Consider the following 26734-nt stretch of genomic DNA (forward strand, 5'->3'; position numbering starts at 1 on the left):
TTTTCCTGATGATTACAGATGCAAAAATTCTGAACAAAATATTAGGAAACCAAATTCAACAGAACATTAAAAGGATCATTCAATATGATCAAGTGGGATTTATCCCTGGGATGCAAGGATGCTTCAATAAATGCCAGGCAATAAATGAGAATTACCACATTAAAAGAATGAAACATAAAAATCGTATGATCATCTCAACAGATGCAGAAAAAGCATTTGACAAAACACAACATCTTTCCACGAAAAGAAAAAAAGTCAAAAAAGTAGGTTGGAAGAACAAATATTATTAAAATGTGCATATTACCCACAATCATCTATAGATTCAATGCAAGTCTTATCAAAATTCCAATGGCATTTTTCATAGAAATAAGAAAACAATCCTAAAATTTGTATGTACAAAAGACCCTGAAAAGCCAAAGAGATCCTGAGAAAAAGAACAAAGCCAGAGGCATCATATTTCCTGATTTCAAACTATACTACAAAGCTAAAGTAATCAAAACAGTATAGTACTGGCAGAAAAATAGACACAGAAAACAATGGAACAAAATCAAAAGCCCAGAAAAAAAAACCCGCATATAAAGAACACTTATCAAAGGAAGGAGAGTACCTTCAGTAAATGATTATGGGAAACTGGGTAACTACATGCAGATGAATGAAATTAGAACCCTATCTTACCCCATTCACAAAATGAACTCAAAATTGATTAAAGACATAAACATAAGACTTCCAAACTGCAAATCTCCTAAAAGAAATCATAGGGAAAAAGCTCCCTTGACATTGATTGTAGCAGCAATTTCCTGGACATGGCATAAAAAGAAAAGCACAAGCAACAAAAGCAACAATAAGTAAATGTGACTACATGAAACTAAAAAGCTTCTGCACAGCAAATAATCAATTGACAAAATGAAAAGGCAATCTATGGAATGGTAAAAATATTTGCAAATCATGTATCTGTTAAAGGGTTAATATCCAAAATATATAAAGAGCTCATACAAATCAAGAGCAAAAAAACAAACAACCTGACTAAAAAAGTAGTAACTTCCTCTGAATATTCAGAAGAACTGACTAGACAGTTTTCCAAAGAAGGCATCTGACAAATAGCCAAGAGGTATATGAAAAGGTGCTCAACATCACTAATCATCAAGCAAAGGCAAATCAAACCACAACAAGGTATTACCTCATACATATTACAATAGCTAACATCAAAAAGACAAGAGATAATCAAGTGGTGGCCAGGGTATGGAGAAAAGGAAACCCTTATGCACTTTTGGTGGGAACATAAATTGATATAGCCACTTGAAAACAGTATGAAGGTTCTTCAAAAAATTAAAAATAGAACTACCGTATGATCCAGCAATCCCACTTCCTTGGTATATATCCAAAGGAACTGAAATGAAGATCTCACAGACATATCTGCACTCAGGTGTTCAATGTGGCATTAGTGACAACAGTCAATAAATGGAGACAACAGATGAATGGATGTCATACACATACACAACACACACGCATGCATGCATGCACTCACACAAAAAATGGAATATTATTCAGCCACGAGAAAGAAGGAAATCCTGCCATTTGCAACAACATAAATGAATCTTAAGGGCATTATGAGAAGTGAAATAAGTCAGACAGAGAAAGACAAACACCATATGATATCACTTCTATGTGGAATATAAAAAAATTGGACACAGAAAAACAAAGAAGAGTGGTGGTTATCAGGGGCTGAGAGTGGAGGAAATGAGGCGATAATAGTCAAAAGTTACAAACTTCAGTTATAAGATCAGTAAGTTCTGGGATCTAATGGACAGCATGCTGATTATAGCTAATAATACTGTATCTGTTATACTTGAAAATTGCTAAGAGGTTAAATCATAGCTGTTCTTAGCACAAAAAAGAAATAGTAATTGTGACAGCATGGAAGTATTAGTTAGCTAATGCTATGGTGGTAATCATTTTCCAATATATGAAAGTATCAAACCAATGTGCTGTACACATTAAATTTATATAGTGTTACATGTCAATTATATCTCAATAAAGCTGGAAGAAAAAAGGCTGGCTTCTGTGAACTTTCAAACTTAAGAAGTAGAAGAAAATCTCAATTTAAACTGCAACCCCGAGAATAGTCTGTTCGTTTCCCTACTTTGCACATCCTAAATAATTAATTCTCCCTGCATTCATAATCACTTACGTATTGAGACTTCCACAGATACTGCTGCCAGTCCGTGCAGTAAAAACTTTGCTAAGCATAAGCTGTGGAGGGGAACTATGAAGAAAAAGAAAGAAAGAAAGAGATCAAAACTAAGACAAGGAACTTCTCAATTTATTATAAATCAAAATATGTAAGTGACAGACATTTCACTGTATAGTTACAACAGTCATGAAGTAGCATGAACCCCACAAAATATCATAAACTGAGTATCTGACATGCTCAATCTGCATGAAGACTATATGAAATTCTCTCATGTTTAAAAATTACATATTCTAACATGGATAATGAAAAATCAGAAAAGCCCTCACCGGATCTGATGAATTTTTAATGTAGATCCTTTGTAGCTCATTGCTACAGAGCCAAACATCATCTCTCCAAGCATATTGGCATCAGAAGAGCACCGGGAACCCTAAAAAAATAACGATAACATTAATCAAATTGCAGAATGTCAAACCTTATGACTATTTCCAATATTGAATTTTATTGACAATTGCTTTGCTATAGTTATTCTACATAATGGTTTTTTTTTTTAACGTTTATTTATTATTGAGAAGCAGAGCGAGGCAGAGCATGAGCATGCGAGGGGCCAAGAGATGGGGAGACACAGAATCCGAAGCAGGCTCCAGGCTCTGAGCTGTCAGCACAGAGCCCGATGCAGTGCTCGAACTCACAAACCCAGAGATCATGACCTGAGCTGAAGTCGGATGCTTAACCGACTGAGCCATCCAGGCGCTGCTACATAATGATTTTTTTAAGTGATACTACACTGTATACACTGTTCTATAGCTTGATTTTCTCCATTTCACAATGTCTTACACATCTAACTATACGGTTATACAAAGATTCCTTTTGAACAGCTGATTAGTATTCTACTGTATGAAAATACCACAGTTCCCCTTACTGATGGGCTCTTTAGGTTACTTCCAGGTTTTTGCTATTACAATATTGCTTAAATGAACATTCTTTTTTTTTTTTTTAAGTTTAGTTATTTTTGAGAAAGATACAGAGAGAGAGAGAGAGAGAGAGAGGGAGGGAGGGAGGCAGGCAGGGGGAGGGGCAGAGAGGGAGAGACAGAGAATCCCAAGCAGGCTCCACAGGGTCAGCACAGAGACTGACATAGAGCTTGATCCCACAAACCATGAGATCGTGACCTGACCTGAGATCAAGAGTCAGACACTTAGCCAACTCAAGTGAGCCACCCAGGTGCCCCTTAAATGAACATTCTTAACCACATCTTGTGCATATGCAATGTTTCTCCAGGACAGACAATAAGAAACAGAATTCACTGAACATGCAGAACAGTTTTCACCACTCCTGGTGTACAAAAGAGATATTCACAAACACGGTAATTTACCTCTACTTTGTATTTTTTTAAAAGGACTTATTTAAAACATGAGAATATCTCATTCTCAAAGAACTCCAATTAAAAGTTATTCCTTTCCATCATTCTGTCTTTAATTATCATCCATTTCATCACTAATTAGATACTGTGGTAAATATCACTAATTACCCCCTGAAATATCTTATTCCTTATTTTTTGAAGTCTAATGTGTTTCAGGGCAGCAATGTGCCCAACTGAAAAAAAAAGAAAAAACAACTGCATTTCACATCCTCCCTTAAAGACAAATTTAGGGGCGCCTGGGTGGCTCAGTTAGTTGGGCATCCAACTTCAGCTCAGGTTATGATCTCTCAGTTCATGGGTTCAAGCCCTACGTCAGGCTCTGTGGCTGACAGCTTGGAATCTAGAGCCTGTTTCATATTCTTTGTCTCCCTCTCTCTCTGTTCCTTCCCCACTTACACTCTCTCTCTCTTTCTCTCTCTCAAAAATAAATAAAAGATTTTTTTAATTAAAAAAAAGACAAATTTAGAGTTGGTTTCTACATTTCGAGGGTTAAACTAATGGCTGGAGTTGCAGCTTTCACAATTTATACATTTATATGCATGAGATATAAATGAAAGTCACTGGAGATGAAGATACCATATTAGGAACACAGAGCAACAATTTAACACATTAACTCTGGGTAAGTAGAAAGATAAGGATACCTTGATCTCTAAAGCCATCTTGAACCCTAAATATCATACCTAGATGGCCTACCTTCAGACCTGTCATCCAGCGAAGAAAATAATCCCTAGGAAAAATGTAATTCCTAACTTGTAGTTATATAATAAAACTGATAAGAAAGAGGACCTGAGTAACTATCTAAGATAATAATTATTCACAAATTTCATTAAATCATTCTATCATAAAAAATCAAGAATTAGGAGTTTTAAGAAAATACTTAAAAGACTCTTCTGATATTAACAATAAAGTAACAAGGACCCTCATTTTACACGTGGAGGATAGGAAATATACCTGTACACTATTTTTATTTTTATGTGATTCTTCTACTCTTTTGCTTATTTACTGCCCATTTTGGATTAAAGAAATCTATGTATTTACATTTGTCAACCTTTCTTAAAAGAGACATCTTCAAATAGCAATCCATTTCATCATAATTATTTCATATTAGTTTTAAATATATATTCACTTACATATTTTTTCTCTCTTAGGTGTTAGCCTTAATTTTGTTTAATAAAGACAAAAAGCTAATGTTTAAAGAAAAAAACACTTTTGATATACCTATTTAATAAAAGAACTCATCTAGGGATTTGGTTAAGAAAAAACTTTTATTTCAAAACACAAAGGTTTGGGTACTAAAAGAAACAGAGACAAATAATTTTTTAATGATCAAATGGGAGGGTCTTTTTTTTTCTCCTAAAAAAAAAGATCAATGCAAGGGGTGCCTGCGTGGCTCAGTCCGTAGCATCTGACTCCTGATTTCTGCTCAGGTCATAATCTCACAGTCGTGAGATGGAGCCCCGCGTTGGGCTCCACGCTGCTTAAGATTCTCTCTCTCCCTCCTACTTCCCCTCCCCAGCTACTGTTCCACCCGTATCCAAAAAAAAAAAAAAAAAAATTAATGCCAACCCTACTTGGCAAACTACACTGCTTCTGGTTAATGACAGAAGTGAGAGCCTTCTCTTACAAGCTCATTTTCACTATAACGTGGCTAACTCCATTCTTATTTTGACTAAAATTATTATGAATTTAAGTATCAAAGCAGTTATAGATTTTAATACTAAACTAGAAAAGAAACCTCAGAAACCAAAACGCAGTAAAAATAAATTGGTGTTTAAATTTTATCAGACCATATAGTTCGCTAGTAAAGGTTCTCTTTGCCTGCTCTAATACATATCGAATACTCAGCATAAATGTCACTGGCATATTTATATATGACATAATCTATAATAAAGGTTATAATTTTAAAAGTGCTATTACTTTAATACTTTTTTTTATAATGCCCTTATTAAAAAGGCAATTTTTTGAACATACTCATTGTTGGAAGTTATTAATCTGTAATAATCTGTGTTAAAGATAATGTTCTAGTTACCTGAAATCACATTTTATCAAGGGTAGTGAACTATATGCTACAATAATTCAATGTCTCTTACTAAAAAAACAGAGTTCCATGACCATACTCAGCCTACTATCAGAATATCTGGGCACAAAGCCTAGGAATCTGTACCTTAAAAAAGAAAATCTTGGGACACCTAGGTGGCTCAGTCAGTTAAGCATCCAACTCTTGGTTTCGGCTCAGGTCATGATCTTGCAGGTTCGTGAATTCAAGCCCCACATCAGGCTCTGCGCTAGTAGCACAGAGCCTGCTTAGGATTCTCTCTCTCCCTCTCTCTGCCCCTCCCCCACTCACACTGTCTCTGTCCTTCTCAAAATAAATAAATAAACTTTAAAAATAAAATTTTTTTATAAATAAAATAAAATATAAAACGTTTTATAAAATAAAAACGTTGAAAAAAAAATTTAAAAAAAAATAAAATTTTTTTAAATTTTTTTTTTTTTTCAACGTTTTATTTTATTTTTGGGACAGAGAGAGACAGAGCATGAACGGGGGAGGGGCAGAGAGAGAGGGAGACACAGAATCGCAAACAGGCTCCAGGCTCCGAGCCATCAGCCCAGAGCCTGACGCGGGGCTCGAACTCACGGACCGTGAGATCGTGACCTGGCTGAAGTCGGACGCTTAGCCGACTGCGCCACCCAGGCGCCCCAAAAAAATAAAATTTTTTAAAGAAAATCTCTAGAGATATTGATGCAATATAAGAGTCCAATCACTCAATGCTTCAGGGTTCCTATAATCTGTATCCATGTGCTAATTTTCAACTCCATAATCTTAGGAAGAAAGGCAAGCTTACACAATTCATCAAAGTAGTAAACATCCAAATTGGTATAAGTATGATGATGTCACATAGCATATAGCACAATTAGGAACTTATTAATGTATCATGCTTAAGCTGGAGGAATAAAGGTGGACAGGGGAAATTATGTACTACCTCTTAATATCTGGATTTTAATAACTTCAGAGCTCTTTCATAGATACTGTCATATTGACATCATATAAGGGTCACTTTCCTTCCAAACACGACTACCTAATTACAAATAATTTAAAAGCCCAGGATTCCATTTTGGTACCGCTAAATATAAAATACTTGTGATGCATTCATGCAAGCTTGGATGACATGAATAAATTCACATAGATGACATTTACTTGGTATGAAACCAAACACTTATGTGAAATATAACAAATTTAAAGAGAAGTTACTATTAGATACTATTTTGTTTAAGTTTGTATTTTAAAAGAAGAATCACATTACTTTTGAAAAACAAAAATGTCCATTTCTGCATGTGTATAGTTCCAATCATACTTAATTTCATTCTACAGCCAAATTGTATTATTTTATATTAACCTTCATTATTTCAATAAATTAAAGATATCTAAAATAAATTATTCTTATAACCCAAAAAATCTGGTAAATAAAAGGGAGAAAATACTCCTGGCTACCTATGACCATAGTTTTCTGTACTTTTTCTAAGATTTATCAAAATGCATAAACATACTTCTTTAATTATCTGTCTCCACAGCTACAAATGTAAGCTCCAGGAGGGTAAGGACTAGTTCCTATTGTACGGCAATCCCTAGGATGGTGCATAACACATCACGGACACTCAAAAATATTTGTAAGTTAATGAATAAATAAATGACATCAATGATCTTACTTGGTACTTAGGACATTGGTCCTTTACATCAGAAGATGAAGTCACAGAACTATCCAGTGAGGAAGAACTGTCTCCTCCAGGTTTCAACTGGCAGCATTTCCCAAAGACTTTTACTTGAGCATCACTACAGAGTTTCTGAAATAGAGATATTATTCCCATTCATGTTTTAACAAACTTTTCACCATATACAAGTTTAATTTACAGTATAAAAGCCTTTAGAAAAAACAAGTATGAAATAATTCAAAATATAGCCTTAATATATTGATTTTACTACATTTTCTCCAGTACTGTTCTCTATTCTTTGTCTCATAATTGTAATAATATTTGTTGAGTTTGTGTTGTGCTTTTCTCATAAACATTGTTAAATCAAGGGAGTTTTTCTATATTATTATGGTCTACAACAATATTCTTTACAAGTGACTTAAGAGATGGCAGCAGTTTTCAAAGTATTTGATCTCAAACTCCATTTAGGCCTTTTGTTTCTGTGAGTTAGATCTATCAATATTTTCCCATATAAGACATTAAAGCTGAGAAATTTTAAAATATTAATTCACTTAAATATAATAATATACCCATTACAAGTTAACATAAATAACATATTTTTAAGGAAGAAAATTTCTATGCAGATATGTAGGGATAAGACGAGAAATACAAAGCTTTTATATTTTACTAAATGTATGTGTATGTGTTTACATATATTAAACATACATGTTTATTATTTTGAAATGAGAATGTATTCATGTGTTGAACAGTTAAATGTTTTGTTTTGTTTTTTGCCTTTTAAAAAATTTAAATCCATGATAGTTTACACATAGTGTAATAATGATTTCAGGAATAGAATTTAGCAATTCATCACCTACATGTAACACCCAGTGCTCATCCCAACAAGGCCCCTCCTTAATGCCCATTACCCATTTAACCAATGCCCCCCCACCCAACTCCCCTCCAGCAACCCTCAGTTTGTTCTCTATATTTAAGTCTCTTGGTTTGCTTCCCTCTCTTAACAAACTTTTAATAACAGCTAAGTTTAGGACAAGAAGGTTGTACAGTGGCATAGTATGAAAGCATAATGTATTTCTATTCCTTTTTCTTCATTCTCTTGCTTTTCTCCCACTCCCAGATTCTAGAGCTTTCACTGCTCACAACTACCAAAGATGCAATCTACCATGGACTTTGATACTCCTAAAAATATTTTGGTGCTTTATCACAGTTACCTGTATGTACACTCTTCCATGTAACAGACCTCACGTAGGTTTTCAGAGGAAGTAATCTGACTGAAATCACAGTTTTTGAAGATCAACTGTTTTATAGATGTCATCACCACCAAGGGCATTGTAAAAGAGAACACCTGGTAATTCCAAAATCACCTCTAACCAAAAATGTAGAGAGACAGCATGATAAACTAAAATGAATAAGGGCTTTACAACTAAAAAGATGTGAATTTAAATCCTGGCTCAGCGAGTTACCTGACCTCGCTAAATTTATCTATTTAATGGAAAGAAAAACCCTATCTAATGGGTAGGGTATTTGTGACACTTAAGGTGTGTGTGTGTGTGTGTGTGTGTGTGTCTCCATATGTACTTATATATAAAATACATAAAGTGCTCTATACAGCATCTAGAACTAGCATGTGCTTACTGGTTTGTAGCTATAAATGATATTAGAAAAAAGTTAAAGTAAGAAGCTAAAATAAGTGAATACCTACTTTGGAGTCAGGAACTTCAGTAGATATTTCCATGTATATTATTTCATTTAAACACTTATTAAAATATTGATATTTTTGGTACTGATATTCTTGGCCACATCTTAACAACCTTCTATTTAATGATCACCATCGAAATGCTAGGTCTTTAAAACTATTTTCTTTAATACTCAGGGTGGTAGATATTATAGCCCAGTTTAATGCATAAGAAACATGAAGCCCAAAGAGTTTAAGTAACTTCACCAAAGTTATAAGAACTAGTAACTACATAATATGCTTAAAGGCAAAACCAGGTGGTTTTACATGAAAGATACTCAATATTACTAGTGATTAGGGAAATATAAATTAAAACCACAATAAGGTATCACCTCATGTCTATTAGAATGGTCATCATCAATTAGTCGAGAGATAACAAACACTAGCATGGATCTGGAGAAAAGGGAACCTTTGTATACTCTTGCTAAGACTACAAATTGGTGCAGCCACTTTGAAAAGCAGCATGGAGGATCCTCAAAATATTAAAAATAGAACTATATTACAATCCAACAATTCCACTTTTGGGAATACATATCCAAATGAAATGAAAACTAACTCAAAAATATATCTGCACCCATGTTCATAGCAGCATTATTTACAATAGTTAAGACATGGACAGAACCTAAGTTTCTATTAACAGATGAATGGATAAAGAAGTTGTAACACAACTTCTTTGTTGTACACAAACTATATTATTTTGTACACATGTAATGTACATGTGTAATGTACATTTGTAATGTACACATGTACACACTATATTGTGTACTATATGTACACAAACTATATTATTCAGCCACAAAAAATTAGGAAATCCTACAATTGGTGACAACATAGATGGACCCTGAAAGCATTAGGCTAAGTGAAATGTCAGACAAAGAAAAGCAAATACTGTTCAGACTTGTAGTCACCAGAAGTGGAGGGTATGGGGAGGCAGATTTAGAGGAAGGTGGTCAAAAGGTACCAATTTCCAGTAATAATAAGTACTAGGGATGTAATAATGCACAACACAATAATAGATAACACTGCTTCGTAATATTATAGGAAAGTTGTTAACAGAGTAAATTCTAGGGGCACCTGGTTGGCTCAGTTGGTTGAGTATCCAACTTCGACTCAGGTCATGATCTCACTGGTTGTGAGTTCGAGCCCTGCATCAGGCTCTGTGCTGATAGCTCAAAGCCTGCAGCCTGCTTCAGATTCTGTGTCTCCCTCTCTCTGTATGCCCCTTCCCCACTAGCGCTCGCGCTCTCTCTCTCTCTCTCTCCCTCTCCCTCTCCTTCTCTTTCCTCTCTCCCTCTCTCTCTCTCAAAAAAAAAAAAATATTAAAAACAATTTTTTAAAGAGTAAATTCTAATAGTTCTCAGCATAAATAGAATTTTTTCTTCCTTTTTTCTTTCTTTTCTTTTTATTCTGTCTGTATGAGAAGATAAATGTTAGCTGAATCTATGCTGGTAACCATTTCATGGTATATGTAAAGCAAACCATCAGGCTGTATATCTTAAACTTATGGAATGATATATGTCAATTATTTGTCAATAAAACTCAATTTGAATACAATGTATACCAAAAACTAAGAAACAGTTGAATGAAACAGTCCTTTTCCTCATGGAACTAACAATCGAATGAGAGAAAGAGGCATTTAACAAATAATTAGACAACTATGTATAATGAAATATAATATTTCAAATATGTTCTTTTATGTTAGCAATAGCTAACTCATTGTACTTACTATGTGCCTAGGCACTATTCCATTTTACATACAGTTATTCTTTTATTCCTCACAACAACTCTAGGAAGTATTATAATTATCCCCACATTAAAATAGAGGTTAAGGATCAATGATACTTAAGTGAACTGTCCAAGAGAGGACTTAACCTAGTCTAGGGAAACCAAAAAATGACATTTAACCCAGGACTACAAAAAAGCACAGGAGTTAAGGTGAAAGAGGAAGAGTGGGAGGGCTAGAACGATATTCCAGGCTGAGGGACCTTGGTATATCCAATCTCTGAATCATGAAGCAATCTGCTATAGGGAGGAAAGGGACAAACATCCATCAGTTTCAGGACTGAAGCATTAAAGTATACATAAAATTTCTTACTACACGCACACACACACCCCTCTCTCCTACCAACTCCTCAGCTGTCCAGAGTCTTTTCTCCCTCCCATTCTGAAGTCATGGCTTTTCTGAATCCACATAGCAACAACTTCACGGGAAGATGGTCTAATGAGGGGAGAGGGCACAGTCTGCAACCCTCAGGTAGACAAACATAGGCCTTCTATGAGCACAACCACAGAGCAAAAGGATTCAGTTTTCTTATCTCACTTTCATTCCAAAAAGAATGATGCCATACTTTATTTTTAACCCACAAAAAATCATGCTCTACTTACGCATAAAAAAATAAGTTATAAACACCACTGAAAAAAAACCTGGCTTCTTATAAATGGATTATAATTTTTATTAACTTTTTTTTAACATTTTCACATAATCACAAACAAGTTGCAAACTTAGTTCAAAGAATTATTTTTTCCTGAACCAAATGGGAGTAAGCTGACTACCTGAGATGCTATGAACTAAAGCATCAATACTTCAATGTGTATTTTCTACAAACAAGGACATTCCCTTACATAATCATAATACAGCCACTTTTCATGTGGCATATGATTTCAATGCCCATTAATGATAATATTCTTAATACTGATGGTCACTTGATTAAGGTGGCACCTACCAAGCAACCTCACTGTAAACAAACTTTTTTCTCCTTTGTAATTAATAATATTTTGATAAGGGGTGGGGGGGGAATGAAATTCGTATGCTATTTTATTTTTATGCCATAAAAATGCTGTTTCTCATCAAACTTTCAACTTATTTATATCAGTATAAACTCATGGTTTTCTATTTCATCCAATGGGTTGTAATCTGCTACTATCATTATTTGTTTTTATGCTAGAGTTTTCCCTATTTAGCCAGTGACAGGCCCTTCATGCTGATTTCTATGTCCCTTTGACATGTTCCCATCATTGTTTAAGCTTTTGGCACAAGTTCCAGGCTTTTCTTTTTCTTTCCCTGCTCCAGTCTAAGGACCAGTCATTTCCCTAAAGAGCCCTGGTTCATTCTAATGGAGAAGGGAATTAAGACATTAAGATCTAGATACTAGATATGAGCCCACATGTTGGGGTCTCATTGTGCTTCTGCTCTCACTGCTCTGACAGGGCTGAGGAGTACACATATGTATCTAACATATCCATAAACAAGTTTACATTTACATTTATTGCACTTGAGTATATACATGCGTGTACATATATATTAAAACATAAATTTGCACCAATAAATCCAATTCCATTCCAAGACTACAAGGTTCTTCTAGTTTTCTCATTTATAACTCCCTTTTCTAACAATCAGAACAACATGCCTTTCATTAGCCTTCAAATGTGTTTATTTTATCAACTCCCTTATATGAAACCAGTCTTTCATTTCTCACTCCCTCACCTGCATGGACATTTTCTTTTCCTCAGGCTCAGCCAGCCAAGATGGATGCCCTCAACATCCCACTTGGGCACTGACACTCTGTATCAGGCAGCAGCTATGGAGATGTCCTCCTTAACTTACTTGGGTTCTAATACTCTGCCTTGGACCACCATGTCTCGACCAACTGACATCAGTGTTCAGCCCTACCTAATGGCTTTAGGACTAAATTGTTCAGAAAGGGTAAATGGATGGAAGGTAGAAAGACATGGAGGATTAAAAATTTTAACCTTGACACATAACCATATTTTATGTTCCAGATTCTATATCACAACTGAAATTCAAATAAGTAACCAACACTTACATGGTATTTTCAGTTTACAAGTCTTTCACACAAATTTTCAATTTTTTTCTTGTTCAGTCAACTTTTAATAATTTTAAGTTGTACATAAGTAATCCATTCATATGACTCAAAAGCAAAAACAAAATAAGTAAGTATACACACGGAAATCTAGAAACCCTTCTTGTAGTACCCTATTTCCCACTCCACATATTCCCAATTAGTCACTTTAACTGGTTTATTATTATCCTTCTAAAATTTCTTTTTGCAAATAAAAACACAGTATTACTTTTCTTTCTCTATTACAGAAAAGGTAAGTAATTCAGTTCTGTCCTTGCTTTATTTTCCTCTAAAAGCCTAGAGAATCTTTCCATTTATCATTAGAAATCCTCCTCCTTCTTTTTTTCATACAGCTGAAGAGTATTCCAGTGTGTAAATATTATAGCTTATTTAACCATTCATCTGTTAAGGAAGGATATTGCTGGTGGAACTGCTGGATTAAAACAAGAATAAATAAGACTTCCAGGGAAGATAGTGGAGTTGGAAGATCCTAACCACATGTCATCCCACGAACACAACTAACTAACACCCATATCAGTGTAAATAACCAAGAAAATGACCCAAGACTGGCAGAACAGACTCTCCACAGCGAAATGTAGAGATAAGGTCACACGGAAGGAAGGAAGGAAGGAAGGAAGGAAGGAAGGAAGGAAGGAAGGAAGGAAGGAAAGTGATCAGGAGTTAAATGGACCATGGGACTGTCTGCATAAGGGAAGGACACCAACATCACAGGCTCAGAGAGGGATAAGAAACAGACCTTCAGGCCAAGCACCCTAAGCATAGGGATCCCATATAGGGAAGACCAGTCTCCATAACATTTGGCTTTTGAAAACCAGTGGGGCTTAATCTCACAAGTTCTTACCATCAGTGGGGCTTAACACCTGGAGCTTTAAAATCAGCAGGCTCAGCTCTAGGAGAGCAGAGAGGGCAGAGGAAACTGAGTCCCCATGCATAAAGAGCACCAACAACAGCCCTGTGAAGATACGGCATAGAAGCAGCAGTCTGAAAAAATGCCTCAAGTATATGGGAGAGAGAGGTGTTTACTAATCTCAGAGCGTGTGTTGGAGGGACAGGGATCCTTGGAAGACTTTTCCAGGAAGAAAGGAGTTGGAAGGCACCATTTCCCTCCCCCACCTCCCCCACCCCCAGACTAGACACATGGACACTTGGGGGGAGAAACCTCAGCCCCGACAAGCTCCAACTAACTTGTTAACAGAGTACCACACTCCTGTGTTCTCTTCCATACAAGCCCCCTCCAACTATGCCTCATTCCAGGTCCTATCCCACAGCAGACCTGTCCAGACCTGGCTAATACTAAGAAGCCTGCCCCTGTTTTCTCCTGCAGACTTGCCTCCTCCAACAGACCTTTGGACAGAGCCAGCCAAGGCAGTGCACAAACCTGAGAGTATGCAAGCAGCTTGGTAAGGGGCCAGGACCACGTCAAAGTGACTCTTGCACAAGGAAAGGGGAAGACAACCACACACACCAGTTCAAACTAGACTCTAGCAATGGGCCTGGTCTGACTACAGGCTCCACCCACCAATGAAAGCTTCAGAGGATAACACAGGCAAAGGTCCCTGCAGCACAATACACATTCAAGTGCACACAGACCATTCTCCAGAATAGATCGTATGTGAGGGTACAAAGTCTCAACAAATTCAAAAAGATCAAAGTCATTCCATGTATCTTTTCTGACCACAACACTGAAACTAAAAAATCAACCACAAGAAAAAGTCTGGAAAGAACACAATACATGGAGGTTAAATAACATGCTACTAAACAATTCATGGGTCAACTGAGAAATCAAAAAGGAAATGAAAGGACGCCGGGGTGGCTTAGTCAGTTAAGTATCTGACTCTTGGTTTCAGCTTAGGTAATGATCTCATGGTCATGAGATCAAACTCTGCATTGGGCTCCACGATGGGAGTGGAGCCTGCTTAGGATTCTCTCTCTTGCTCTGCCCCTCCCTCTCATGTGTGTGCCTTCTCACTCTCTCTGGGAAAAAAAAAAAAAAATCAGAGGAAATGTAAAAAATACATGGAGACAAATGAAAATGAAAGCACAATGGTCTAAACAATAAAAGAGGTTCAGCAATACAGGCCTACGTCAAGAAGCAAGAAGAATCTAAAATAAACAATCTAACCTTACACCTAATGAAGCTACAAAAAGAGGAACAAATAAAGCCCAAAACCAGTAGAAGAAAGGATATAGCAAAGGAAGAAAGAATATAATAGGATATAATAAAAAATATAATATTAGAGAAGAAATAAACAAAATAGAAACTAAAAAAATAGAACACATCAATGAAACCAGGAGCTGCTTCTTTGAAAAGATCAACAAATTGATAAAGCCTGGCCAGACTAATCAAAAATGGAAAATTCCTAGATACACATAACATCCCAAAACTGAATCAGGAAGAAATAGAAAATGTGCACAGACCAATACCAGCAATGAAGTTTTATTGGTAATCAGAAAACTACTCACAAACAAAAGTTCAGGACCACATGACTTCACAGGTGAATTTTACTAAACATTTAAAAAAGAGTTAATACCTATTCTTCTCAAACTATTACAAAACATAGAAGAGGAAGAAAAGTTTCCAAATTCATCCTATGAGGCCAGCATTACCCTGATACCCAAACCAGATAAAGACACCACTAAAAAAGAGAACTACAGGCCAATATCCCTAATGAACACAGATGCAAAATTTCTCAACAAAACACCAGTAAACCAAATTCAACAATACATTAAAAAAATCATCCACCAGAATCAAGGGGGATTTATTTCTGGGTTGCAAAGGTGATTCAATATTCACAAATCAATCAATGTGATACTTCACATTAGCAAAAGAAAGCATAAAAACCATATGATCATTTCAATAGATACAAAAAAAAAAGTGACAAAGCACACCATTCATTCATGATAAAAACTCTCAACTAAGGACGTTTAAAGGAAACACAGTAAAAGCCATATATGAAAAATCCACAACTAATGTCATACTCAATCGTGAAAAACTGAGAGCCCTTTCCCTAAGATCAAGAACAAGACAAGGATGTCTACTCTCAACACTTTTATTCAACATAGTATTGGAAGTCCCACTCACAGCAATGAGACAACAACAACAAAAAAAAAGGCATCCAAATTGGTAAGAAAGAAGTAAAACTTTCAATAATTGCAGGTAAAACTTTTCACTAATTATACTATATATATATAGAAAACTCTGAAGACTTCACCAAAAGACTACCAGAACTCATTAATGAATTCAGTAAAGTTGCAGGATACAAAATCAATACACAGAAATCCATTGCATTTGTATACACTAATAATGAAGCAGCCAAAAGGGAAAGTAAAAAAACAATCCCATTTACAACTGCACCAAAAATAATAAAATACCAAGTAATAAGTTTCACCAAGGAGATGAAAGACCTGTTCTCTGAAAACTGTAACACAAGGGGCACCTGGGTGGCTCAGTCGGTTAAATGTCCAACTTCAGCTCAGGTCATGATCTCACCGTTCATGAGTTCAAGCCCCACATCAGGCTCTGGGCTGGTGGTTCAGAGCCTGGAGCCTGCTTTGGATTCTGTGTCTCCCTCTCTCTCTGCCCCTCCTCTGCTCCTTCCCCTGCTCATGCTGTCTCTCTCTCTCTCTCTCTCTCTCTCTCTCTCTCCTTCTCAAAAATAAATGAACATTGAAAACTGTAACACAATGATTACAGAAACTGAAGACGACACAAACAAATGGAAAGGTATTCCACGGTCATGGATTGGAAGAACAAATACTGTTAAAACAGCCACACTACCCAAAGCAATCTACAGTTTTAATGCACTTTCTACCAAAATAGCAACAGCATTTTCACAGAATTACAACACACAATCCTACAATTTGTATGGAACCACAGAAGACCCTGAATATCCAAATCAGTCTTGAAAAAGAAATATAAAACTGGAGGTGTCACAATCCTAGATTTTAACATATATTACAAAGCTGTAGTAATCAAAACAGTATGGTATTGTCATAAAAATAGACACAAAGATGAACGGAACAGAACAGAGAGCCCAGAAATAACCCCAAAATGATACAGTAATTTCATCATCAACAAAGGAGAAAGAATATGCAGTGGGAACAAGACTCTCTCTCCAACAAACTGTGTTGGGAAAAATGGACAGCTACAAACAAAAGAATGAAACTGGACTACTTTCTTACATAATACACAAAAATAAACTCAAAATGGATTAAAGACCTAAACGTGACACAAGAAACCATAAAAATCCTAGAAGAGTGCACAGGCAGTAATCTCTCTGACATCAGCCATAGCAACATTTTTCTATTTCAAGGGAAAGAAAAGCAAAAATACATTATTGGGACTACATCAAAATAAAAATATTTTGTACAGCAAAGGAAACAACAAAATTTTTAAAAAGCCTATGGAATGGGAGAAGATATTTGCAAATGACTTCTACGATAAAGGGTTAGTATCCAAAATATAAAAAGAACTTATACAACTCAACACCAAAAAACACACAATCCAATTAAAAATGAGCATGAGACATGAACAAACATTTCTGCAAAGAAGACATACAGATAGCCAAAAGACACATGAAAAGGTGTTCCACATCACTAATCATCAGGGAAATGCAAATCAAAAGCATAATGAAATATCTCTTACACCTGTAAGAATGGCTAAAATTAAAAAAACAAAAAACAAGAAAAGCTGACAAAGATGCAGAGAATGGAACCCCTTGTGCACTGTTTGTGGGAATGCCAACTGGTGAAACCACTGTGGAAAAACCAGTATGGATGTTCCTCAAAAAATTAAAAATAGAAATGCCATATGATCCAGTAACTCCACTACTGGGTATTTACCCAAAAAATACAAAAACACGAATTCAGAAAAATAAATGCACCCCTATGTTTATTGCACCATTATTTATAATAGCCAAATTATGGAAGCAGCTCAAGTGTCCATCAATAGATGAATGGCTAGAGATGATGTGAGGGAGATATACACATTAGGAAATATTCACTCATAAAAAAGAATGAAATCTTGCCATTTGCAATAACATTTGCAGTAACATACTAAATGGGATTATTATACTCTAGAGAGTATAATGCTAAATGAAATAAGTCAGAGAAAGACAAATACCATATGATTTCACTCAAACGTGGAATTTAAGAAACAAATGAACAAAGACAAAAAAGACAAAAAAAATTCTAAACTATAGACAATTGATGGTTACCAGATATGAGGTCAAGAATGAGTGAAATAAATGAAGGGGATTAAAAGTACATTTATAATGGTGGGCATTAAGTAGTGTATAGAACTACTGAATAACCGTTTGATACACTTGAAACTAACACAACACTATGTTAACTATACTGGAATTAAAATTAAAAAAAGAAAAAAAGAATCTCTGGAGATGCAGCCTCAGAATCTGTATTTTTAACAAGTGCCCCAGGACACTGTCACGCACAATCACTGGATAGGACCATTAATAGAATTTCTTCCTACTCTAAAAATCTGTTCATTCCCATGACCTAAATTTTAGTTAGCTCTATTTTTCTGTAAACAGAATTGAATTTAAAAAAGAAAGGTACAATTTGCCTGGTGCCTATGTTTGGGGCCTTACATACATTGTCTAATTTTTTTGTACAATAATCCTTTGAGGTAGGTATTATCATCACCACAGTATGCATAGATTCCAAGCTGGAACTCTGTACAAACTTCCAGATAAAGAGTGAGTTAAGTTCTAAGGATGTAATGTACAGCATGGTGACTATAGTTAACAGTACAAAAGTTGCCAAGAGAGTAAATTTGAAAAGTTCTCATCACAAACACACATAAAAATTCTGTGTGACATGATAGATGTGATAACTTACTTTACTGTGACAATCTCTTTTCCATATACACATACATAAAATAACTACATTGTATACCTTACACTTACACAATGCTGTATGTCTACTGTATTTCAATAAAGCTGGGGGGGGCGGAAGTTGGGACTATGATTTCAAAGTCAATGTTTTTTCCCCACAATATCGTGCTATGGTAAGAAATTATGAAAGAGCTTATTATAACTGATAAATTCTTGTGCAGTACCTTATCTTCATACAATAGATTACTATTTTAGGAACTGTTTCTTCATCCTCTTTGGATCACTGAGTTTCTCCTACTCTGAACCATTAATTACTTGATGTCATGATGATAATATAAAAATAATAAGCTTCACCTTAATTACTCCTTTTCTTATTTTTCTTACCTATTTACAATGTACTCTTCTTCAGGTGCCTAGGAGGCTCAGATGGTTAAGCATCCCACTCTTGATTTCAGCTCAGGTCATAATCTCACAGTTAGTGAGATTGAGCCCTGCATCAGGTTCTGTGCTAGCAATGCAGAGCTTGTTTGGGATTCTCTCTGTCCCTTCTTTCTGCCCCTCCCTCTCTCTTTCTCAATAAATAAAATTTACTAAATAAATAAATAAAATGCACTCTTCTTACATTTTATACATTTTGGAAGGCAATTTAAATCCTTTGTGTGTGGCAGGGAATAAATCAAATGTAAATAAAACAACAAAAAAAAGCAAAAATAGATATAACATTAGTAGACACTGCAAGATTAACTCCATGGAGATTGTATCACTTTACTCATTCACTTTTACAGCAAAGTATCATGATTAAACATCTGAGTTTTTGCCAATCTAAAAGGAAAGAACTAAAATCACAGTATACTTTTCATTTTTGTTTCCTTTATTAGGAATGAAAATATAAATCCTATTACATGTGTAGTGGTTGTCAAAGTTAAGAGTCTTTTACTTTATGGCCCCTGTATTTTAAGTCATAGTTAGAAAAGTCTTCTTCATTCCACAAAAATATAGGAACTCACATTTTCTTGTGTAATATTGTAGTTTTACTTTTTTTACATTATTATGTCTAACATACTTGAAGTACAAATCCAAATTTATCTTTACTCTAGTTATGTGACTCAATACCATTTACTGATCTTTACTGATTTAAGATGATGTCTTTATCATATACTAAATACCTGTGTGTATGTGGATCTATTTGTGTTTCTTTATCTTACTCTGTTAATCTCTTTGCCTATTAGTGTGCCAATTACACACTGTTTTAATTACTGAAACAAAGTATTTTTGCAAATCTGGTACAGCTAGCTCATCCTTACTGTCCTTTTTTCAGTTTTCCAACCAGTTACTGCTTATTTTTTTTCCATTTGAACTTCAGATTCCTCTGCCTAGTTCCACACAATGCCCTCCACCAAAAACAAAAAACAAAAAAATGATGGTCTTTTTTATTGGGATTGCATTATTTTACAAAGCAACTTAGAGAGAATGGACAACTTTAGGACAGTGAGTATTACCCAAAAATATATTTTGCCTTTCCCTTTGCTCGAGTAAGATTCTATATACTTTTGGAGACTTTTAAAATTCTGAAAGCATAATTGTTTTTTGTTTGTTTTTTTTTTAATTTATGCAAGGCACTTTTTTAAGTTGCTATTTTAAATGCTGTCTTAGCTACCTTCACATCATCTAACTGAAACCTGTAAGTATATATGGAGCTTACTGATTCCTGTATATTACCTTTTTTACAGCTCCAACGACCTAAAATCCAATGTTCCAAATTTGGTCTCATAATTAAGACTCAACTATTAGTACTTATACAATGCTTCAACATGTACAAAACTCATACACTGTAATTTGTGTTCACCTTTCCAAACTTACGTGCATTTGCTATACAATTTGATACTTGAATATAATGATTAAAAGCTAAAGCATGTAAATGATCATATAATTTCACTGAGAACTCAAGAAACAGCATTACATTATCATTAAAACAAAAACAATGTCCAGGATAAGGAGAGTATCACAGGATGAAATCACACAGGACACATTTGGCTACATCAGTGTTCAAAGAAACGACATCACAGTGATTTTTATATTTCAGCTATAAATGAATAAGGTCTGAGGACTGAATGTAAAAAACAAAAAATAAAAATAATTCTTTTACAAAGTAAGTTACTTTATTAAAATCATTGAATGTATTCATTTTAATCTTTACAGTTCAATAGTCATTTTCATAAAATATAATAAAGCTGAAATACACCTGTTCTGAAAAGCTATACATTGATCAATATAATTTTAACATTATAAGACATTTTAGCATGCAAAGTACTTTAATTTCTAACACAAAATCAAAGCATTCATGTAATTTATGAGTCACAAAATTAAAAAGATAAAATACACAGTTCCCTCATTTTCCCATTAAACCCATTAAATATATTCTAAAGAGACAGTATTTTCTTTGCATGGAAACATAGAAAAAATCTGTTTATCCATCTAAGGTGCTGCCATGCTCTTCATAGAGAATTCCTTGGTTCCACCAAATCCAGATATGAATCAGTATGCCATTGTGAAAATATTACCTGCCTTTCCCCCTCCCATCCCAAATAAAAAATAGTCAATAAAGTGAATAAAGTGAATCACCTTTACAAAGAAAACGATCTGTCATGTGTTTTATTTAAAGGGACCTCATTAAGTATTTTTACAGTGCTCATTTTTTTTTTTTTTTTGAGAGATTGAGTGTATTTAGGCATGCATGCAAGTGTGAGAGGGAAAACGAGAGAGCGAATCCCAAGCAGGCTCCACTCCCAGTGTGAAACCCAATGCAGGGCTTGATCTCACAACCGTGAGGTCATGACCTAACCCAAAACCAAACTGGAAAATGCTGTCTCCCAAAGCTGCTTCCAAATTGGAAAATGTTAATTTCTTTTTGGTAAAGGGAACAGAGTAAAGCAATTTCGTATGACTCACACTATAAAATTTAATTCTCCATTTATAATTTATAGTATTATTTTCTCAATTTTAAGAGAGAACTTTCTCAATAAAATTTCTGGTAAAAACACATGTCCAAATCAATATTTGTAATCCTTATCTTTGGTAGACTGTTTTAAACTAAGAAAGAGGAAGGATATGAGAAGTGACTTCAGTATTTATCATATGAAAATAGAATGTTGCTCTGCAAAGACAAGGTTGAATGATTTACCTTTATTCAGCAAACTGCTAATGTCTAAACTATCTCATCATTATGTATAGACTCAAATATTCTGTAAGAAGTAAAAAAAAATATATCATTTACTCACACAGTCCTTCTTTGCCTATGTAGAGCCCACATGATTTGAAGTTTCAAAGGTACAGTAATTGTAAATTTTTAAAAATCACTTAAAGATTCAAACAGCTTGCAATTTGGAGGAAACAATGAGTATTTTGATGTGATTCACAGTATTCAAAAGGAACATATGAAATCTTCATGAAAGTATTTACAGGATTTTGATAATAAACTTCCTAACTATAACTAAAATTGATCAAATCATATCCTGAGTACTTCTTACCACATGTGAGGCAGTGGGCAGTTTAGGAAACTAAGGTAAATAACAGATGAATTTTTTACTTTGTCTTTCTTTTCCAACTAATAATGAATGTGCATAAAAATATAGCTATAATTGGGGCGCCTGGGTGGCGCAGTCGGTTAAGCGTCCGACTTCAGCCAGGTCACGATCTCGCGGTCCGTGAGTTCGAGTCCCGCGTCAGGCTCTGGGCTGATGGCTCGGAGCCTGGAGCCTGTTTCCGATTCTGTGTCTCCCTCTCTCTCTGCCCCTCCCCCGTTCATGCTCTGTCTCTCTCTGTCCCAAAAATAAATTAAAAAATATATATATAGCTATAATATAGAAGTCTATGAACAAACTATGAATAAAGGATTATGAGAATTTTGATAAAAAAGGAATATACCTAGAAGAATCAGAAAGGAGTCATAAAGTTCTGATAAAATGAACCCTGAAAGTGGATAAATCTTCATCTAGGGAAATGGCACGTAGGATGAGGACATATGAAGCCAAGAGAGACTGGAGATATTCAAGGCTGTTTGATTTCTAGTCACCAGTGAGTCTAGAGAAGTTTGGGTTTTAGTTTTTCAGGGCTTATTGTTTTTTTGGGGGTTTTTGTTGGGGTTTTTTTGAGAGAGAGAAAGAAAGAGAGTGCAATGCAAGCGTGCATGGAAGAGTGTGGAGAGAATCTTAAGAAGGCTCTATGCTCAGTACAGAGCCCAACTCAGGGTTCGGTCTTAGGACCGTGAGATCATGACCTGAGCTCAACAGTTGGATGCTTAAGTGACTGAGCCACCCATGCACCCAGAGAACAGGTTTTTTAACTTTTTTTTAATGTTTATTTATTTTGAGAGAGAAAGTGTGTACATACATGAGCAGGGGAGGCACAAAGAGAGAGGGAGAGAGAGAATCCCAAGCAGGTTCCACACTGTCAGCACAGAGCCCAAGGTGGGGCTCAGTCTCATGAACTGTGAGATGATGACCTAAGCTGAAATGAAGAGTCAAATGCTTAAATGACTGATTCACACAGGCACACCAAGAACAGTTTTGTGTTTTTTGTTTGTTTGTTTTTTAAGTAGTAGGCTTACAGGAAAATTTCAGAAAAATGAGGAATGAGTGGATGGTATGAGATTAGAGCCAGCAGACAGATTAATACCGAGACATAGAGAGAGAGAAAAGACCAAGAGACATGAAGCAAACCAAGAAGAGACATTAAGGAGACCAGGGGACAGAAAGGACAGACAGCCTGACGGTGAGGCAGAGAGACTGAGACAGCAACAGATGCTAAGAATGAAGAGTCAGAAAAAGAAAAAGACGACACAGACATGAAGGAGAAAGTAAAAGGATAATCATTTTGTTGGTGTTGTATAAAGGGGCTTTGTGAATGTCTGCAGACAAAGAAAAAAGTTAACCGTGAAAGACATCAGCAAGAGAGAAGACTAACAAGAACCAATTAAGCATCATTCCAGAAAAAGTGGGCGGGAGGGTTCAAGTAACAGCAGGAGTCAAGACTCACAAGGCTGCATAAGAAAAAAAGTAATAATGCTGAAAAAACACACAATGAATAAGCATTAATCAAGATAAATAATAAATGAGAGGTCCTATGCTACAATGCAGTGGAACACTATCAAGCAAAGAAAACTCTCAATAAACACTTCCTTAAAAAATCAAAGTAATATATATCAATCAATTATCAATCTGTCAGCCTCAGTCTAGTTCTGCTGAGCTATCAGCAGTCTAAATACAAAGAAGACATGCTTATCACATATGCAACCTTAGATTTCAACTGTCTAACCATCCACAATTCTGTCACTATAAGGCTATATCTCATTACTCAACTATTCAAACCAAACTGTTGGATTTACCAAACACTTCCTTCTCCCTCATCCCCCACATCCAGCCATTCCCCTAACAGCAGCAACTGATTCTTTTCACTATATCTTTTAAACTGAAAGATAACTGACATATAACATTATATTAGTTTCTGGTGTACAACATAATGATTTTTTTAGATACTGCAAAATTTCCTCCACAATAAACCTAGTTAACATCCATCAATATACACAGTCACCAATTTTTTTCGTGTGATGATAACTTTTACTCTTTTAACAACTTTCAAATACACAAGACAATATTTTTAAAGATAATCACCATTCTGGACATTACATCCCCATGACTTATTTTATAACTGGGAGTTTGTACCTTTTGACCCCTTTCACCCATTTTGCCCACTTCCCACCCTCTCCCTCTGGCAACCACTTCCTGTTATCTCTATTTAGGACTTTAATCTTTTTTTTGGGATTCTACATATAAGCAAAATCATAAAGTATTTATCTTTATCTGACTTATTTTACTTAGAATAATGCCCTCAAGATCTATCCATGCTGTCACAAATGGCAAAAGTATCTTCTATTTTATGGCTGTTAACACATTTTCTTTCATTCATCCAATGATGTAAACTTTGGTTGCTTTCATGTCTTGGCTATTGTATATAATGCTACAATAAACATAGGGTGCATTTATCTTTTTGAAGTGTTTTCACCGGGTAAATATCCAATAGCAGAATTGTTAGATAACATGGTAGTTCTATTTGTAATTTTTTAAGGATCCCCCTACTGTTTTCCATATTGGCTACACCAATTTACATTCCCATAAACAGTTCACAAGAGTTCCGTTTTCTCTACACCCTCAACAACACTTGTTATTTTTTAAATTTTTTTAATCTTTATTTATTTTTGAGAGGGAGAGAGAGAGAAACAGAGCGTGAGCAGGGGAGGGGCAGACAGAGAAGGAGACACAGAATCGGAAGCAGGCTCCAGGCTCTGAGCGGTCAGCAGCGAGCCTGACACGGGGCTCGAACTCACAAACTGCAAGTTCATGACCAGAGTTGAAGTTGGACACTTAACCAACTGAACCAACCAGGCGCCCCTCTTGTCTTTTTAAAAATAGCCATTCTGACAAGTGTGAGACAATATCTCATTGTGGTTTTGATTTGCATTTCCCTGATGATTAATGATGCTGAGCACCTTTCCCTGTACTACTGGCCACTCGTATGTCTTCTTTGGAAAAATTCTATACAGATCTTGTGTCCATTTCTTAATTGCACTGGTTTATTGTTTTTTCTGTTTTGTTTTTTTTTTCCTATTGAGTTCCTTATATTTTTTGGATTTTAACCCCTTATTGGATATAAGAGTTGTAAATATTTTCTCCCATCAGTAGTCACTGCCCATGTTTTCTTTTAGGAGTTTTATGCTTCCAGGTCTTATGTTTAAGTCTTTAATCCATCTGGAGTCAATTTTTGTGTACAGTGTTAGATAGTGGTCTAGTTTCATTCTTTTGTATGTGACTGTGCAGTTTTCCCAACATTTACTCAAGAGACTGTCCTTTTCCCTTGTATATTCTTGGCTCCTTTGTCATAGAGTAACTGATTATATATGCATGGGTTTATATCTGGGCTCTCTACCAAAATGATTTTTTGAAATGTTAAAAAGATTCTGGTAGTGGCTTCCCTCTCCATTTAGAACTTAATCTAAATTTCTAACCCAGAGACTGATAAAGCCCTAAATACTCTGGCTCCTGCTGTCTTTCTCTCTCCAATTTCATCTCTAGCTACTTTACATACTACTTGCTATCAATCCAGACTGACATTCTTTTAGTTCCTTCAATTCATGAAGCTTCTAAGTCACTTTGTAGTCTGCATTTGTTAGTCCTTCTACCAGGAATATTCATCCCCTATTCCATGCCTTGGGTTTCTTCACATGTCAGCTGGAATTTCACTTCCTCAATGAGACCTCTTAATACCCCTACATCCAAAATGAGGAAAACTGGTTCCCTTCCTAGGGAATGTCATAAGCATTCTGTGTGTTTCATTCACAGCACTTAATCACAATTTGGTATTATTTATTTGTGTACTTATTTGTTCAGTGTCTACTTCCCCTAAAAGGATACCTTATTGTAGGTACCAAGGAGCAAAGACTGCTAAATCTCCAAGTGCCTAGTACTTATAAATCTTTAGTTATTTGCACAAATAAGCAATATTTTAAGAACATTCTGCAATGCTCTTTTCTAATCAGATTGAAAAAAGTATCCAAAGAATGGCTAAGAAATCTAAACAAAGCACCATCTCCAGAAAACTGAGAAATGTGTTAGTAATTAGAAGGGACATTGTAAAACACGGCAATGAAATTAACTCAAAAATTAGTCAAGTTTCTATTATATGCCACTGTAGTGGATGCTGAGGATGCAGTTGTAAATAAAATAGACTATGGCCAATATATCAAATATTTTTAATAACACAAAATCTCAAATATAAACTCCTAAGTCTCAAAAAATGAGTATTTGTTGGCTTTAACAGACAATTCTAGGAAAAGCTTTCCCAAAGCATTTTGTTTCCAGTTATTTAGCAAAATGTTAGTGAAAATTATTA

General features: G+C 35.3%; 1 protein-coding gene across 1 annotated transcript in view; it reads right to left on the minus strand.

Moving 5' to 3' along the window:
* FNIP1 (folliculin interacting protein 1) overlaps positions 1-26734 on the minus strand; it is a 148909-nt gene that overhangs the window by 59315 nt on the left and 62860 nt on the right. Inside the window, exons 3-5 of the mRNA XM_047084294.1 lie at positions 7320-7454; positions 2518-2618; positions 2189-2263 (exon numbers count right to left, since the gene is read on the minus strand). Coding sequence (XP_046940250.1) covers positions 2189-2263; positions 2518-2618; positions 7320-7454 — 311 coding nt within the window. The remainder of the gene's footprint in view (positions 1-2188; positions 2264-2517; positions 2619-7319; positions 7455-26734) is intronic.

This window comes from Lynx rufus, unplaced genomic scaffold, assembly GCF_022079265.1.
Source record: "Lynx rufus isolate CCGP_SWC_20201006 ecotype Redwood Valley unplaced genomic scaffold, mLynRuf1.p SCAF_1, whole genome shotgun sequence".
Classification (NCBI taxonomy): Eukaryota; Metazoa; Chordata; class Mammalia; order Carnivora; family Felidae; genus Lynx; species Lynx rufus.